The 17,367-nt window shown below is 37.5% G+C and overlaps 1 protein-coding gene and 1 long non-coding RNA gene across 4 annotated transcripts in view; both read right to left on the reverse strand.

Moving 5' to 3' along the window:
- Positions 1-17,367, reverse strand: part of LOC114153006 (A disintegrin and metalloproteinase with thrombospondin motifs 20) — a 96,088-nt gene that overhangs the window by 18,898 nt on the left and 59,823 nt on the right. For all 3 annotated transcript variants that reach the window (XR_003597256.1, XM_028031219.1, XM_028031232.1), the window contains 5 exons: positions 16,957-17,064; positions 15,442-15,606; positions 13,082-13,351; positions 11,418-11,579; positions 9,735-9,911 (listed from right to left, as the gene is read on the reverse strand). Coding sequence is in view for 2 of the 3 variants with exons in the window: in XM_028031219.1 (XP_027887020.1) it covers positions 9,735-9,911; positions 11,418-11,579; positions 13,082-13,351; positions 15,442-15,606; positions 16,957-17,064 (882 nt within the window). In the remaining variant the exon portion in view is untranslated. The remainder of the gene's footprint in view (positions 1-9,734; positions 9,912-11,417; positions 11,580-13,081; positions 13,352-15,441; positions 15,607-16,956; positions 17,065-17,367) is intronic.
- On the reverse strand, positions 522-3,779 carry LOC114153039 (uncharacterized). Its single transcript, XR_003597263.1, has 2 exons — positions 2,683-3,779; positions 522-2,634 (listed from the first exon to the last, which is right to left on the reverse strand). It is a non-coding gene; the product is annotated as an uncharacterized LOC114153039 (long non-coding RNA).

The following is a 17,367-nucleotide window of genomic DNA, read 5'->3' on the forward strand; positions in this document are numbered from 1 at the left end:
GTGTAAAAACTGTGATATATTTGGTATTTTTATTTAAAGATATCACCATTATCGTGAGAGAATCTTATATATTCATATGCCTAGACATGTTTAACTTTTTGTAAACACACAACATAAAATATAGTTGCAAAAATATTGATTAACCAAGGAAATAACAAAATGTATGTATGTTGCATGTTGAAGCTAACAAAAAATCCACAGTGAAGACCAGGTATAAGATTTTCGAGTAAATCTCTAACAGTGTTCCCAAGTATTCCCCTCTTCCAGCTCAATGTTGCATAGCTGCATTTCTAATCTACATGGCAGCCAGCCATCTGCAGCTTTGAATGAGGAAGTCTGAAGAGCTCTAGCAAGAAAAGGATCTTGACCTTGAATTTCAAGTACAAATCTTAACAGTCATCAAAATCACATTGTTTCGTTTTGGGGGTTTTTTGTAATAATCCAACTCTTTACGCCTTTGTTTTCGCCTTAAAGCCAGCACTCATTATTCCACAATGTCTGCTTAATAATTGTTTTCTTTGTCCCTTTTTAGCCCCTGTGAGATGAGAAAAAACACCACATAGGTCAGTGATTTGACAAAATAGTACCTAAATGTATTTTAGTCTATTAAAAGAATCTGAACACATTGAATGAGGCAATGTTTGACACAGGTCCTTGAACCAGTGGTCTGATGATGTTGACGACATACAAGCAGAAACTGAGAGGTAGCTGACTGACATGGACAACACAGCACATAAAAGTCAAACAGTATGGTGCAAGTATAGTTAAACCTCTTATGGAAAACATGCTGACATCTATAGAAGATCTTACACGTCGTCAGTTTTAGGATTATTACATCCCTGTTTGCTGACAGGAAGTTCAACACTCAATCTATCATTGTCTAACCCATTAGGAAGGATATCAGCTGCATCTCATTTTACTCCATCAGCTTGGTGTTGAAAGGCACAAAGAGCATGAGGCCCCATCAAAACCAAGCCTGTAGTCTTATATACGCGACACTGAGATGATCCAGTATTTGTAGATATAACAGCTTCAGCTTCATTACCACTCCTAAACAAAGTTTAGTTGGAAACAAAGTTTAGGTTTAGGAGTGTGGTAATCAGAATACTTGCAGTCTGTGCCCTAATTCATCCCTAAGGTGTTCTGTCAGTCCAACTCACCCATTCCAGACTGTGTCACACCAGTGTGCAGTCCCGTTGAAACGGGACCATCCCAAACAGTCCCCACATAACAGTGAGTATTAAATGGTCAAAAATATCTTTGATACTGCATCGTTAGAAGTTCTACTAGAATTTGGGTCAAGCCCAAATTCTTAAAATAAAAACAACCCCTCACCATAATAATTCTTCCATCATCGTTCACACTTGACAATGCAGTCGGGTGAGTACTGTTCTTCACCACATTCAGATTCATTCACTGGATTACCAGGCAGGCAGACTTCATTTGTCAGTCCAGAGAAAATGTCTATTGCTCTAGAGTCCAGTGGTGCCATGGTTCATATCACTTCATAGGGGCACTTGGCGTTACAAGGCTTTGATTTGAAATTCTCAACCATGAAAACCCAGTCCATGTGTTTTTACCCACTATTCTTTAGATAATCTGATCAGCTCTTGGCTTCTGCACAATGTGCATGTTAGTCAGTGGTGTCCCTGCTTTGCTACTTTACTTAGCTTATCACTAAGTGGCTGTCAAATTTTTAGTTGTGTAGAACTTTTACAAATGGACTTATTGTCCATGTAGCATCCTACCTAGCTCATTTTGATTCTTTGGGCCCTTGAGAATGACCCATTCTTACACAAATGTTTGGAAAAGCATTGAGATGCTGGATTGTACACATGCAGCAACAGAAGGGACTGGACAATCTTAATTGATTTAGAGGGGTGACTCAGTATTTTAGGCACAATTGTACAAGTATGATGCAGATATAAACAAACAATTCTATTTGGCTTAAAATTACATTCCAATAGGGTTGGAGCAAAGCAGATGCTTTCTGCCTGTGTCAAGGCAAGGCCATGCCCTCTGTCATTCAGTAGACCTGGGATACCCCAAACTAAATGCTTCCAGACCTTGGTACCCCGTCTCTTCTCCTTTCGTCTCACTACATCTGCTCCTGATCAACCTCGAAAAAACATTTACTCTTCCGTACAATATAGGCTCCTCTCTTCATCTCCTTAATTTCTCCTAGTAGTATGTTCAGGGGTTGACCGTTAACACATGGAGCTATTAATAAAATCTGCAGTGTCTCACACAGTGTTTTCAAAATCCTTTGCAAATAAAAAAATTAAAGAGTGGTAAGCCATCCCAAACCAATACTTTTTACAAATCATCTTTTGCTGAATTTACAGCTGCATAGTAACAAACAGATGTTTTGGGGGTGGGGGTTAACCATAGTTTTTTGCAAGATAGCTCAAGCTCAGTCAGATCAGATGAAGAGCTTACTTTCCAAGTCTTGCTGGAGATTTTCCATTTTGATTTACATGTGGACTTTGACTGGGTCATTCCAGCTTATGTATTTGATCTAGATATGCAACCTCTCTTTGTTAAGAGAGGTTGTTCTGGTGGAAGGTCAGCCAAAGCCCCAGCCTTACACTGAATTTTTATGCAATCTCTAATAAGTTTCTTACCAGTGTTGGCCTGTATTTTCTTTAATCTTTCCATCAAGTCTGACCAGTTTCCTTTGACCTAATTATCAAAAACGACCCCAAAGCATAATGCTGGTACTACCATGTTTCGTCATTTGTGATGAAACATGGTATTTAGGATATTATTTGTTGGAAAAAATTAGGGAAATGTAAACAAATACGGTGCATTGAAATCTCTTTTGTGTGAATTTGTAAAAGGTATGTATGTTTTCTTCTGCCTAGTGTCCTTAACATTTACTTCCAGTCCTGACCTAAATCGGCCTGATGTGCAGATACCTTGAATCTTTAGATCTGGTATTCTGATTACATACAGAGATGTCAGAAGCTTCTTCTTTTTTTCCCCAAAATACGCTATTTCATATAATGTGTCGAGACAAGCCTGTAATTCATTCAAACTGCAAGACAGTGAGTGAGAGCAAGACTTCAATTGGTAACTCTGTCCTAAGTTTTTCAGTTTTTAATCTCTGTCTGTGTGGAAACATGCACAATTGGGAAATGCTGACCTGGTTTTCTGCCTCCAAGGTTTGTCAAGGTTTGCATTAATCTTTTGGCCAAACCACAACTTTCCTTTCGCCCAAAGGGGCCACAGCGTAATACCGTCTCCCAATGCATATTCAAGTGAAGGCTGTGACGAGAACCTTGTGCTTGTGAGGACCAGGGAGAACCTTTCATCTACTAATTTGGTTGCTCAAGCTCGAGTGTCAGGAAACGCCGGACCCATGATGTCACAAACAACTGACCCCGAGGTGACAGGTTTGAGGAGTGTTCATGTTCATTGCTGTTAGGCTGGAGCAAGGAATGTCGATGCGTACATGTGGTTTTGATTTGAAGTTCTGTGATTAGCTTGCAGACGCTCTGCTGCCACGCCTCCGCCCCATGCAAAGCATATATTTTACAGGAAGTGGCATGTTTTTGCTTATAGGAAGGAATAAATAACTAAAGTGGTGCCTGTTAATATCAGTACAATGAGCCAGATTTTCCATAGATATGACTTTTCTTAAGGTAAATAGCATTAGTATGTATTTTATAACCAAAACTCTGACAAATTAATAAAAAATGTGTTTGCTTTTTGTGAAATGTCTGCAATAAATCTGATTATTCCTTGGTGTCTTCTCATCATTTTCATACAATTATGATATATGATAAATAACTATTACAATATGATAAAAAAAAGAAAGAAAATGATCTGGCTGATTTTCATATTACAAGATTGCTGCAACACACATTCTTAATAAAAAACATTAATTTACCATATTTGGCCTTTTTCTCAAAAACTCAAAACCCACATTCTTCTTTAGTTTTTGTTTTGTTTGTCTGTACAAATAACTAAAAGTAATTTATTGAGCAATACAAGTTTATTTACTGAAAATTTATCTTATGGTGTAATAAAAACTATCTGTATTAGTATCTTGCAATAATTGGTCATTCATTGATGTTTTATGAGGAATTTGAATTTTGTTGTGATAACTAAATTATGATTTGATTACTATTCAATATTACCTCTTCAATCCCAGTGTCTGCTTTGTGTGATTAGTGGGTTTTCTCAGCTGTGCAACCCTTGCCAAAATGAATTAAACTCAATTATTGCTCCGGTAAATAAAGTGAACTTCTGCAGTGTGGAGCCAAATGCATTACTGAGACCTCTATTACGGCAATGGTAAGCAGATGTGCCACCCAGCACCAATGTTTGCCTTGGTCTGCTTTCTCTAGGGAAACTGTAAAACTAAATGGTGAAACACATTAAATGAAGACAAAAGGAGATGCGCCAATCAGGAGTTTCTAGGCCAACGCCTGGTTTGCTTTGTGTTGTGACCAGATGATTTGGTTTTTAACTGATTACTCTGTAACATGTAAAATAATAGAAGTTTGTTCTTTATATTGAGTTTAAATATGACAGAAAAGAGAAGACATTATGATATTATCTGAATGTATCCAAAGTCATATGTTCCTAATCTTTGTCTGACTTCTATTAAACTCTTAAAAGTGCATCACAGTGCATAATGTTGGATAATACGTTTATAGATTGAATTTGGTTCAGATTTCTATATTTGAGGCGTTTAATGAATAGCATAAAACCAAATCTGAATTTTCACAATGTGATCTGCTAATGACTGATCAGGGCTGATAAAGGCTGATTTGAATCGCTGACTGATTGGTGCATCACTACAATAAAATTGCTTCCTTTTACACAGCAGGGTCTGATTCACTAGAAGTACTTTAAATGACTAGTAAAAAAAGTCCTTTAACTACAAAAAAATCTTTTTTATGCACCCCATCAAAAAGCACATCCAAGTGTTGAATCCAGTTGCATGTCATAAAATTGTCTACCCTGCCAAAACAATAAACTATACATATTTAAGGATTCGACTTTCTGTGGTGTGTTGTGTCTTGTTTTTATTTTCTTGCAATTCACATCCTTGAAGTATCACCAAGTTTTATGTGCTTACTGAGGTTCTTTTAGAGATCAGAGAATTTTGTCAAAAAAAAAAAGTATTTTCAAAAGCAGATTTTATTTCACTTATAGGGATAATGTTAAGAAACAACACAAATGTTACAGTTGCGTCTCTTTAATAGTTTTTACATAAAAATGCTCAACATAACCTAAGTATTGTGCATGTGAATTAAATAAATAGCAAAACAAAAACAAAAACCAACAATGAACCTGAAACAATACAAAATAATAATAATAATAATAATAACGTAGACTTGATTCATTTTGTTTTTGGACCACAAAATATAAAAGAAAAAAAAAGGCTGTGGGAGTGAAACCACCATAGCACCATGGCTCGGTTTTAATGAACATACTCACTAACACACACACACACACACATGCATACATAATAAGAGTAAGGAGCAGGAACACCAAGAAGGGGAATCACCTATGTATCCTCTACAGAAATGATCCCAGATCTCTGGTGAGATAATCTCAGATAAAATAGCCCATGACTGCCAACAGAAGGTTATTAATTTGTAGGACTGTAAATTAAACTTGAGCGTTTATTTGGAAAACATAATCACAGCTTAACTTGTTTGAGTTTGATCTTAGTTCAGAGGTCACCTCCTTAAGTGAACATTCCCACACATCTGCATAGTTTCAGACAGAGTAGTCTGAAGAGGTCCTAAAAGCGAACTCTCATGTTACCATGACAACCAGCTCCACGTCATTTCTCAGCGTCAAATCAGAATATTTGAATGTTCCCTGTGTTTTTTTTTACAACCCACTAAAAGCATGTGCTCTGTCTTACTGGCAGAGCTTCCAGGCACAGTCACTTTTCATACACTGTTAATTGATGTGAAAATGATGTTATTTTTTTTAGCTTTTAATAATTTATTTTTTTTAAGGTTTTCATGTCACATACAAAATCTGTTTTCTTATACATATATATATATATATATATATATATATATATATATACATACAGTACAGACCAAAAGTTTGGACACACCTTTCTAATTCAATGGGTTTTCTTTATTTTCATGACTATTTATAAGGCAATAAATCCCACTTATTAACCTGACAGGACACACCTATGAAGTGAAAACCATTTCAGGTGACGACCTCTTGAAGCTCATCAAGAAAATGCAGAGTGTGTGCAAAGCAGTAATCACAGCAAAAGGTTGCTACTTTGAAGAAACTAGAATATAAGGGGTATTTTCAGTTGTTTTACACTTTTTTGTTTAGTGCATATTTTCACATGTGTTATTCATAGTTTTGATGCCTTCAGTGTGAATCTACAATGTCAATAGTCATGAAAATAAAGGAAACTCATTGAATTAAAAGGTGTGTCCAAACTTTTGGTCTGTACTGTATGCTTAATAATTTATTTATATTCGCACCTATTTGTATAACCTTTAAACTGAGGTGATGTTAAAAACTTTTGAGGTAATTGTTCACTTACCCATCACCATTGTGCTCGATAGTTGGTACTGTCTTAGTGTCTTGTTGACAAAACTGCTAAGTATTTGACCATAAATGTTTCTTATAAAAATATTTAGCTTGTCCATGGAGGAAGCTATTTTTCAGGAAAAAGGCTGCCAACTTTTCCTATCTTCTCTCTTCTATCCACGGTGGTGTAAAATTGGAATCACTGCAAACAATATAAGCATTCCAGGTTTGGGCCACTGTGGTCACAGAGTTATTCCTGAATTACTTAGTTCCTTTTAAGACCGCTACTAAGCTTGGTGATTCAAGCAGTCATCAACCTGGACAGGTCACTAATCCATCACAGGACAACACAGAGACATACCCAGCCCTAGTTTTTAACAAAAAAAAAACTTGATGTTCCATGTTGTTCAAGTTATTATACTCTGAAAAACTAATGGTTCCAATAAAATAGTAAAAGCCAAGAATTATGACATTCATTATTGCCATTCATGACGACTGCATGCACATGTTAATCAGAACAATATATGTTTATAAAGTTGTAATGCCTTCGTTGTAACCCGAGTAAGAACAAATAGCAGTTAAGACAGGAGATGTGAGCCAGCATCAACAAATTGATGTTTTAAAAATGGAAAGTAACTTTAGTCAAGTTTTAAGTCTGAACTCGAAAAAATATTACAGCTGCAACAATTAATAATCTGTTATAAAGAAATAAATACATACGTATTTATATATGTTTATTTTAGAACAAAAATCCTTCAGAACAAAACAAAAAAACTGGCCATACGCAGAAAGAAAAACAACGGACGACCGGAACAGCATCTGTGTGCCAACGTTTGAATTTGCGGTCAATAGCACCCCATCTAATGAAATAAATACTTTTTAAAACTTGAAACCTGATAATACTTAACAATACCCAGAACATTTCACTATTCTATTTAAGGAAGTACACAGAAGCTGCTAATGTTGTTCGTGTCAAATTTCACTCATTTTGCAAACGTGATGCAAGTATTGGTTCTAAAGTACTAAACCGACACGATTAACTGAGATCCCAGGCAAAAGTTGACTTATTTTAGGAAGATCCTTTTTTTTACTTGGTTGGATGGAGAAATTACAATATGGAGCCATATGTGTAATAAACCTTAAAGCTGCAGTACAGAGTTTTGAGAGACTCTTGACAATTTGATAACATGACCACCGATGGCGGGGGATAGATTGCTTTCTTGTAGCGTTAGGTAGTTTCTATGCCATTAGCACAACTGCAACAAATTGGCAATCTTGAGCATGAATGGCTTTACGCGTTGTGTGGATGGAGGGTATGAGCAGCAGCTCGTACACCATCTTGATCGACACCGCTAAGAAACACATCATCTGTCTCATTCTACTCTCAGGATATAGTGACAGTTTTAACAAATATGTAAACGCTTTTTTTAAAAAGTTGCCTACTGCAGCTTTAAAATAAGTTTTTTACTGGAGTAGCATAATTTCACTCTGAAAAAAAAATAATTTTAATTTTAGCATATTTATTCAGTTACCCATTTATTCATTTTTGTATTTTTTTTAACTTTATTGATTATAATACTAATACTTCTTTTTATATCACCTCTATGTCTTCTGCTACTCATTTCACAAGGTTGAAGCAAACAGAGAAGGTGTAATCTTTAAACTCTTGCCTCTGCACAATTTCTCTAGATCGTCCAGAGTCCTAGTTCTCTCGTTTGCTCTCTTCAACTCACCCAACTTGTTTTCTAAACGATTTTGGTCTGAAGACTGAGATGGCCTTGGAGGAAAGTACATTTTGTATGAGTAAACCATCTCTTAATATTATTCCGATCATTATACTGCATGGCTGCTTTCATGATACGGACATGAATCATCCCAGTTTGAGAAACCAACATATTTTCAAATTGCCCAGTTGTGTTTCACTGAATGTGGCTAAAGAGATACTGTAGGTGGCATCACGAGTTGACTTTGTGCATTACCCATGTGTTTGGTTTGATACACTCAACCACAAAGACAAACCTTCAGATAAACAAATATCCCAGATAAATTCAGAATATCCTCTAAGACGTGTTGTTGGAAACACGGCGCAGCCCAGTCATGTGACCTGCTACCTCTGCAACAGGGCACAAATCAACTCAAAGGAAAATGTGCAACAATGTAATACAAAACAATTTTGGGGGCAATGGAGAGTCATACCTTTTTTCCTCATCATTAACATTTATGTGGAATTTTCTGTTATTCAGTGTTACATTATGCTACTCCAGTAAAGATTCATGCATTTCATGATTTTTATACATTTTTACAGCAGGTTGCAACGATAAGTGCAGAGGCACTATCAAACTTTAAAGGATTCACTAACCAAACAGAACTTCTTAATAGTATAGAAAAAAGCCTTTCCTTATGATGCTTATTGTCAAATAACACTAAATTTAATTGCTCTTTATTTTGTTTGACTCTTAACGTTATTTCTAGGATGGCATTTCAACCTTTTTTCAAACTGCCTGCGACTTGGAGATTTTCCAGGCCTTCAAACGGAGATGAAGCGTTTTCAAATTCAGTTTGAGTACAAGCACGATAAAAAACAGGAATGAAAACTATGTTCCTCTGTGCAAACTGCATTTGCCCAGGAGAGGTCTGACCAGGAGCACCAGTAAAATATTAAATATTCTCTTACAAAAAACAGCTACTTGAAAAATAAAATAAAACTGTACAACGATACATACACAAAATACATTGAGAGGCCTTTGTTGCTGTCCAATAAAGGCCATAATATTAACTCTTATACACAAATATACACTTGTGTACTGCAGATACAGGGTGAAGACACGCCTAATATATGAAATAAATACTTTCCCCCCATAAATCTAAGGCACTGTTGGACAGCACTGTCCTGATTTACAGGTTTTAATTTGAAGCCTGGAGTCCAAATGGTTTCCATGTGTTTTTAATGACGCTCTAGGTGGAGCAGCATTGTTGCTGCATGTTTTGTTTTTTTTGTTGCATTCTAATCAGCACCATGCCACTGAGGGGCCCATCTGGGTGGGCTGAAGTCGGCTAGTAAACAGTGAAGCTCGATACCCGGCATTTACTTCAGGAACTCCTACTGTGTCCCGCCTGGAGCCATATCATAACACACAATCTCTTTTCACAGTGATGCACCCCTATTGAGGAAAGTAAATGTTGAAGGGAAATTAGTACTATCGTACCGGCTTCCACGGTCGGCGATGCCAGGACGTGGCGCCTGGGCAGGACTGGAGGTTGCACTGCTCCATGTCAGGCGGCTTGTCCAGGACGTCACAGTTGTAGTCGTTGAGTCTCTGCCCGCTGGGCCTTTGACACACCACTAGGCGAGTCTTCCTCCCTCCACCACAAGTCTGGGTGCACTGAGGGAAACAGTAGGGCAAATGTATTAAACTTCTTATGCTGTTCTGGCCAGCTGTGAATGTAGACGTGGTAGGCCAGCTTTGCTTCTCTCCCATTAATCTGGGCTCTCTTTCTACAGCCTAGATTAATGGCTGTCTTTAAAAGACGGAAGAAAATCTAGCACATGCCTTAGACCAGTGGTGTCAAACTCATTTTCATGTTAGGCCACATCAAGGTCCCGACTGTCCTCAAAGGGCCAGTTGTGGCAGGATATATTGCTAAAACTAATTTACAATCTGATAATAAACACAATGTCTCTGCACTTGATTACTTCTTCTTAAAATTAAATCTTTTTACACTGATATAATTTGACAATATGCAGAATAAAACTGACCTGATTGATAAAATAATATTTAAGCACACAACACTAATCTTGAAGGTTCTTTTTATAAAGTCAAGTTATAAAAATGTATGGCGGGCTGGATTTGGGCCAGAGACCCGGAGTTTGACACATTTGGATTCAGACCATACCAGGCAGATGTTTTATCTTTCATTTGATTCTTTGCTGTTGGAAATGTTTTCAGAGGATAGCTCATTGGCAATCATCTTATTGGTGATAAAATACAATGTCACATGTATCAAACATTTTTTAAGAGACTCAGCTAGACGGGTTGAAACTGATTGTGTGTTTTTTGACTCGTTCATAAAACAACAAAGTGCAAAAAGATCCAATTTACTGTCTCAAATTCTGGGATTTTATTATGAGTCTGCATTTGATCATCTTCTTTCAATTTGCAAGCACAAGAAAGAAGACTTTTGAGGTTTATTGGGGACAAACATAAAAACTGCAATAAATGGACAATTCCAACGTGGGCTGGAATATTTTGCATGTGATGTTACAATTCCAAGTTTCCTTAAAACAGTTTGTAATCTGTGAAAGCTTGCCTCTCCCTCTTGTGAGCCCAACATTGCATGTTCTCAAGAGCTGGATGTGCATCGTTATATAAATCTAGGATTTTCAGCGGGTTTCCTTAAGTTTCTGTGTCTCTTCCTTTCGATTTTTTTTTTTTTTATCTTGTCGTCTTATTCTTAGTGCATAGCTCATCAATTTGTGTGTAGTTCAATTACAATCGATCTCGATAAGCAATATTTCCGGCAAGTACTTGCTAACACTTCCTTCGTTTTACCCATCATTCAGTTAAGCCATATTTCTGCTCGTATTCTTATCCTTTCGGTTTCTCTTCGTGTCTTTATATGAATTCAGTTTGCTTTGGGTTGAAGAATTGCAGATCAAGGTTTTGCATCTAACCCCGCCTCCAATATTCCTTCATCTGGATCCTAAAACTACCTGTCTCATGAATTTAGAACGTGCTCATCGATGTTGTCATGCATGCGCACAACACAGAGTCATCCTTTGAGCTCAGGAGTCTTTGTGTGCCTTTCAATGCAAATAAAACATACATTAATAATTTTTAAAAAAAAAGGTCAGGTACAAGGAAAGACCGTAACCCTGAATATAGTCTCACCTCTCCCCAGACCCCGTAGTTCCACAGAGGGCAGGGCCCGGAGTCGCAGCTCTTGGACTCGGCAGGTTTGACTCTTTCATCGCAGTAGTTGTTGCTCCGCCCATCGGCGTCCTGGCAGACCACCACTCGCCTCTGGAAGCCTCCCGCACAGGTGCTGGAGCACTGAAGAAAACACACAGCTCATCAGGATGCATTATTTATATCCATTTGTGGGTCTTTAAATATATCAATCCCTACGATCTGCCACATCGCTGCAATGAACTCTATTGTTTTGGCCAGTTTTTACCGGAAATACCTCAGCTTTAATGTTTGTTTATATTTATTTCGATTCAAACAATTTGACGCCTGAGCACTGTTTGCATTTGTCTTGGTATGAAAAGATATGAAAGGACTGCAAAGGTATTCAAACCCCTTAGTTGTACAAAATTACTTTGATTTTATAGGAAATCTATGTGATAGACCAACACAAAGTTGTTGTTTTTTTAAAGCTGAAGGAAAGTTTTAGGTCTACACTTTAACTGGACCATAGTTCTACACCACTCCACTGCAGCTTTGGCTGTACGTTTAAAGCTGTTGTCCTGGAGGAAGGTGAGGCTCCTCCTCTGTCTCAGGTCTTTTAAAGCTTCCCTTTTTTGCTGGATTACCCTGTATTTAACTCGTTCCATCTTGTGATCAGCTTTCAAGTTCGTTCCATGAGCTACGTGTGTCCTTTACTTCATGTAGTTAGGAGAGGTCGAAGGGGTTTTTTCCACAAAGTTCTCCGTGTCCAATAAATGGCTTGTAAGCACACTGTACAAAATGTTTGGATTTTTAAAGCTCACTACATATTTTTTCACAAAAATAAAAAACAGGGAACTAATATCAATATTTTTTTCCTACATCAGTAAAGTTTAAAGGAACAGCACAATAGCTAGGGATTTTTCATCTACTGATGAAAACAGACGTAGTTTAAAGATATTTTTCGATCTCTAAGCAATAACCACTCAGCGCCAGTATTTCAATTAGTGCCAAGATGATCTAAACATGAACAAACATTTTCCAAAATAATGTCAGAGAATTCTGCCTTGACATAGGTAATCAAATGGCTCTGAATGAAATTATAATGATGCATCTCTTCTGTTAATGGCAGGGAGAACACAGAGTACCGGCTACATGTGAGGGAGGACAGCACGGACTGAATCTAGACACAGCGGAAACAGTGTAATCTAAAATTAAAACCACCAGTTTGCAAGGAGGATTTTTTTTTCTAACATGAGGATTTCGACATAGAATACAATCACCATGATTAACTGGACAAATGTAAAATTGCAAATGAGTTAAAAACAAAATGTTTGCTGCTTGATCTGCCTTCGGGATTTACGACTGTTTTTATTTTGTCAGTTTCATCGTGGAAACCTTTGTTTCTTTTCCACAGGCTAACCAAAATGTCCGTGTCGGAACATAAAGTACATCATAAGGTTCACTGTGTCTCCACTTGTGTGTTACCATGTATGGCTTTCTGCTTCGAGAGACAAAACCATCTGCTTCCTCACGCTCGAACCTAATTGGTTCAAAAGACTGTATTCGCACGAGAGAAAAAAAAACATACACCCATACCTCAAGTGCAGGCAAACACTATTTTTCGCTCACTATTATCTAAAACATGGTATTTGTGCCGAACGTACTGCGCCCCACGGTCCTGTCCTCCACTGGTTGTCTGCAGACGGGACGTTCCAGCTGCTGTGTCCCGGATGACGTCCTGGATCCTGAGGATATCCGTAGGGTTGTTTGTAAATGTGCTGACGGTTGTAGGCGGAGGGGCAGGGAGCAGCCGTGCACTCTTGCTCGGCTGCGGGCCTCTCGTCGGGATCGCAGAGAGACTGGTCCACTGGCTGGTGGTAGTTGGAGCAGACCAAGTGTCTGGTGGTTCGTCCGACACCGCATGTCACTGAACACTGGGAAAGTTAGGAGGAAATGTTTGCAAGCATAAAAGAGAAAAAATAAATAGTCAGTTTTTTCCAATGTAAAAATGTGACACTTCATAGAGTTTTACACAAGTTATAAATATGCCAAAATACAATCATTTATGGCAATTGAGTACGTGTTACAAATCCCTTGATATTTAGTATCTAATATTACAACATTCAGCAAATATCTGCAATGATACATTTACATATACTGGTGGTTATTGCTGGTGGTGTGTTTGGTGGAGTTTCAGATTATGCCTTGAGTCTGTAAAACCACCAGATTTCTTGTTTGTTTGTACATTTCCTCAAATTACCTGCATTTTAAGGTCAGTTTACTAATATTAATTGAATGATGGTAAACAATTTGCCTTGTGAATTATAGCTGTAAAATTTTATTAAAATTTTACTGTGACTGTTGTGTTTAATACAACAATACAAAAATAAGGACTTTATTTTCCTGGAATCAATTGGTGTCGGCCGGACAGGTTTTTTAAAAATCAGTGATCGGCCAGAAAGCTGCAATCGGTGCACCCCTACTTTATTTTAATAACGCAACCACTATGTTGTGCAATTGAATGTTGTAATCAAAGTAACAACATTAATATATATTTAACGGTTACTGAAGAATTACTTGAACATGTCTGGAATGTCTTTACATATTCAACAGAACATTCCTAAATTGAAGAAAAAAAGAATTGGAAATGTTCTTTATTTCTTATTTCCTTTCTATATCTCTTCTTTTATGTTGCAGCTATTGTGTCTTTCTCTCTATTTATCACTTATGTATTTCCTTACAAAGCTCAGTCTCATGCAGCCAGAGAAAGCATTTCCTGGTTAAACGTTTTTATTCGGTGACGACCAGATTTTTGCTGCGTGTCAAGAGTAGGGCATGAAGCACTGTGCTTTGTACTCCTGTACCATTGTCAAGTGTATCAGGAGTAGAGGATTTACTTCGTCTCCTACTCGCAGTAGAGCAAAGGAGAGTTATAGATGGACTTTTAAAAGTTTGCATTTACTGCACACGAGCAAGCAGTGTTCGATGTGTCCATTGGTGCACTGCAGTTTTTCTCTGAGAATGAGGGATCATATAAATGCCAATACAGGCGAACCTGTTCTGCAAGAGCACCTTCCAAATTATCCAAAGTGGAAGGTGGCGCAGAGCTACAAAAGTTCAGAGGTGTTGTACAACCAGGTGTCATGACCAGATGCTGCGTCAGCCACGCACACTCGTGTCACGTTCAGTGCTTCGACATTAAACCTAGTTTGAGAGAGTAGCAAAGAACCCACATAGGGACAGAAACATACCATCATTTGATCTTGCATTATTTAGATAGGCTAATAAAATTAATGACATTTTTTGAGGGTTGTGGGTGGTCTCCTTGAGGTTGTGCAGCACCCACTATGATGTGGCAAATAATGGTAGGAGAAACACAGCATTTCTAGTCTACAAAACAAAATGTTCTTGTTTTTTGGGGGGGGGGGGTTTCAGTTTTCACCAGATGTTGACTCCCTTCAGGCCCTCGATGAACCACCGAGAAATCTCACAACATTTTGACATTCAGTTTGAATCGGTGGCTCGTACCGCCTAATCTACCGTACATGGAATCCTGTCCCTGAATTATTTGAACTTCTTTGTCTAATTAGATTTTTCTAGGACATTTTCCAGGTCCAGAATTTGGCCCAAAGTTAACAGAGGGTTGTTTGTAATTGTTTCCACGAACTGCTTAACAATGCTACGCCTCAAGATGTGAACACTTGTAAAGCTTTAACTGAGAAAACGAAGGAGAAATCAATTTAATGCGGCAAATTAAATTTAACAGACTTATTTTTCCATCAAAGAAGTTCATTTGGTTTTAAAGGGCCATTAAACAGACATTTTTTTCCTCATATGATCACAGAGCTTAAAATTGAACAATGATGTTAAATAACTACAAGCTTTACCGCAATACTGCTTTTAAAAGGAAAAAAAAACAAATCATGGATTAACTGTGCAAGACTACGGCATTGCCTTAGAGAGATTTTAAAATAATTTATTAAATGTTTTTAATGTGGATCTATGCCTTTGATATTTTACTTACAGCAGACCATTCTCCGGCATGCCACTGACCACAGGGGCTGAAACAGGTGGAGAACTCCGGGGGGCGCGGCAGGTGAGCGCAGTACGATTCGTCAGCTACTCCGCCCTGCGCGTCTCTGCAGCTGACGTAACGCGCGCGCTTCCCCTTGCCACAGGACACAGAGCACTGCGCAAAAAAAGATTTAAAAAAGAAAAGACAGTGATTAATTAGAAAAGCACAAATTTTAAGCTTCTGAGAATTAGGAAAAAGGTAAAACACTTGATTAAAAATGTTGTGTTTTCAACTCTAATTGAAAAGAAAACGGGTTTTTTTGTAGGAATTTGTAAAGAAAGAATTTAACTGTATGAGAAGCATACTAGGATAACTGATTATGTTAAACGCCACACAAACAGAAGTCAAAAACCTTGATTTTTAAAGGTCGCTCATACAGTTGCAAAAATATTCAGACAACAAACTCATTGCATTTATTGGGGTTTTATTTGATAAACCAACAAATACATGTCTAAAGATTATGGTGTGTATCTGTGTAACTCGGCCCCCTTGAGTTAACATACAACACAACCATCTTTTACAAGTCTCTAGCGGTATATGTGTCTGCCATCTTTGAATATTTAGGGATTGTTATTTTATTGTAAACTATTATCTACAAACTAGTTTATGGTTAATTAGATTAGATGTATAATGTCTGCAAACAAGTTTCACCAACAATACATTGGATTGGAGTCTGGCATCAAATTACTGAAATCATAATTAGAATTACATAGCCATGATTATGAAAATTAACAAATCTAAATCCTTGAGATAAATTGTTTGTTGTGAATCGATGTATTATACAATATTGTAAATTCCAGAGAAGCACCGAGAGCATTTTTGCAGCTGAGGAAAACCTCACATCTGATTGATGAACATGTGATACATGTGACCTACAATGATTCATTAAGGAGCAAGAAAGTGTTTCTCCTTTGGATGTGAGAGAATCTGCGTGCATGTGTGCGTGTGTCTGTCTGAAGGTGTCTGGTAGAGGCCTGTTTGGCATATGAGCTCACATTTAGACTGACGGAGACGGTTCAACTGTAGAAATTGTACAGTCATGTTGAAATGAGATCTGCTTTTCATTTATGTAACAATGCAAACTATTGGGGAGATGGAGGGGCCTCTAAGCCCAGACCCCAGCGCATGTGTGTGTCTGCATTTTTTATTTGTGCGAGAAAGAAAGTGAAGCTACAAAAGCACCAAACCGTAAAAAAAAGATAATAGCTGCGTAGAAGAAGTTTTATCTGGGAAAAATGGAAAAACATGGCAAGTCATTTGGATAGGACAGTCAAACTTAAATCCATGCACAGAACCGGAGACAAGTCTATAGTTTGTTTCTACCAAATACACAGGACACTTGGATCAGATGTTACTGCCGTTCCCTTTACCTACACATGTAAAATAACAAGAATAAACTGGTGATTGACTTCTATTGTGCTCCGCAAATACCACAGACAAAACATCAAACCCATCAGTTCTCACAGAAGTCCAGGAGCCAAATCTCCACTGAGTCACAAGCTGAACAGTGTTGTCAGGGCGAGGTGTAATTTGAGTTCCAGAGGTCCGTGGACATGCAGGCATCTCACAGTCCTACAAAAATAGAAATTACCACAGTTTACAAGAGGATTAGAATAAGAAACTAAAATATTTTCCAGAAGTATTTCCCAAATTAAATTTTTTTGAAAAAATCCAGATTATTCTTGCTAGAATTTACACCAACCAAACAAAAAAGGTTCCTCGGTAAGAATGCTCTAAGTGGTACCAGAGCAAAAAAGCAATAGGAATGTAAATTTGATATGTATAAGTAAGAAAAGATTTAAAACAATATCTTTACACAACAAGAGAGACCCAATGTACATTGAAAAAAATGTATATTAACACATCTAACAAGAT

The sequence above is a fragment of the Xiphophorus couchianus genome, chromosome 2, assembly GCF_001444195.1.
Source record: "Xiphophorus couchianus chromosome 2, X_couchianus-1.0, whole genome shotgun sequence".
Classification (NCBI taxonomy): domain Eukaryota; kingdom Metazoa; phylum Chordata; class Actinopteri; order Cyprinodontiformes; family Poeciliidae; genus Xiphophorus; species Xiphophorus couchianus.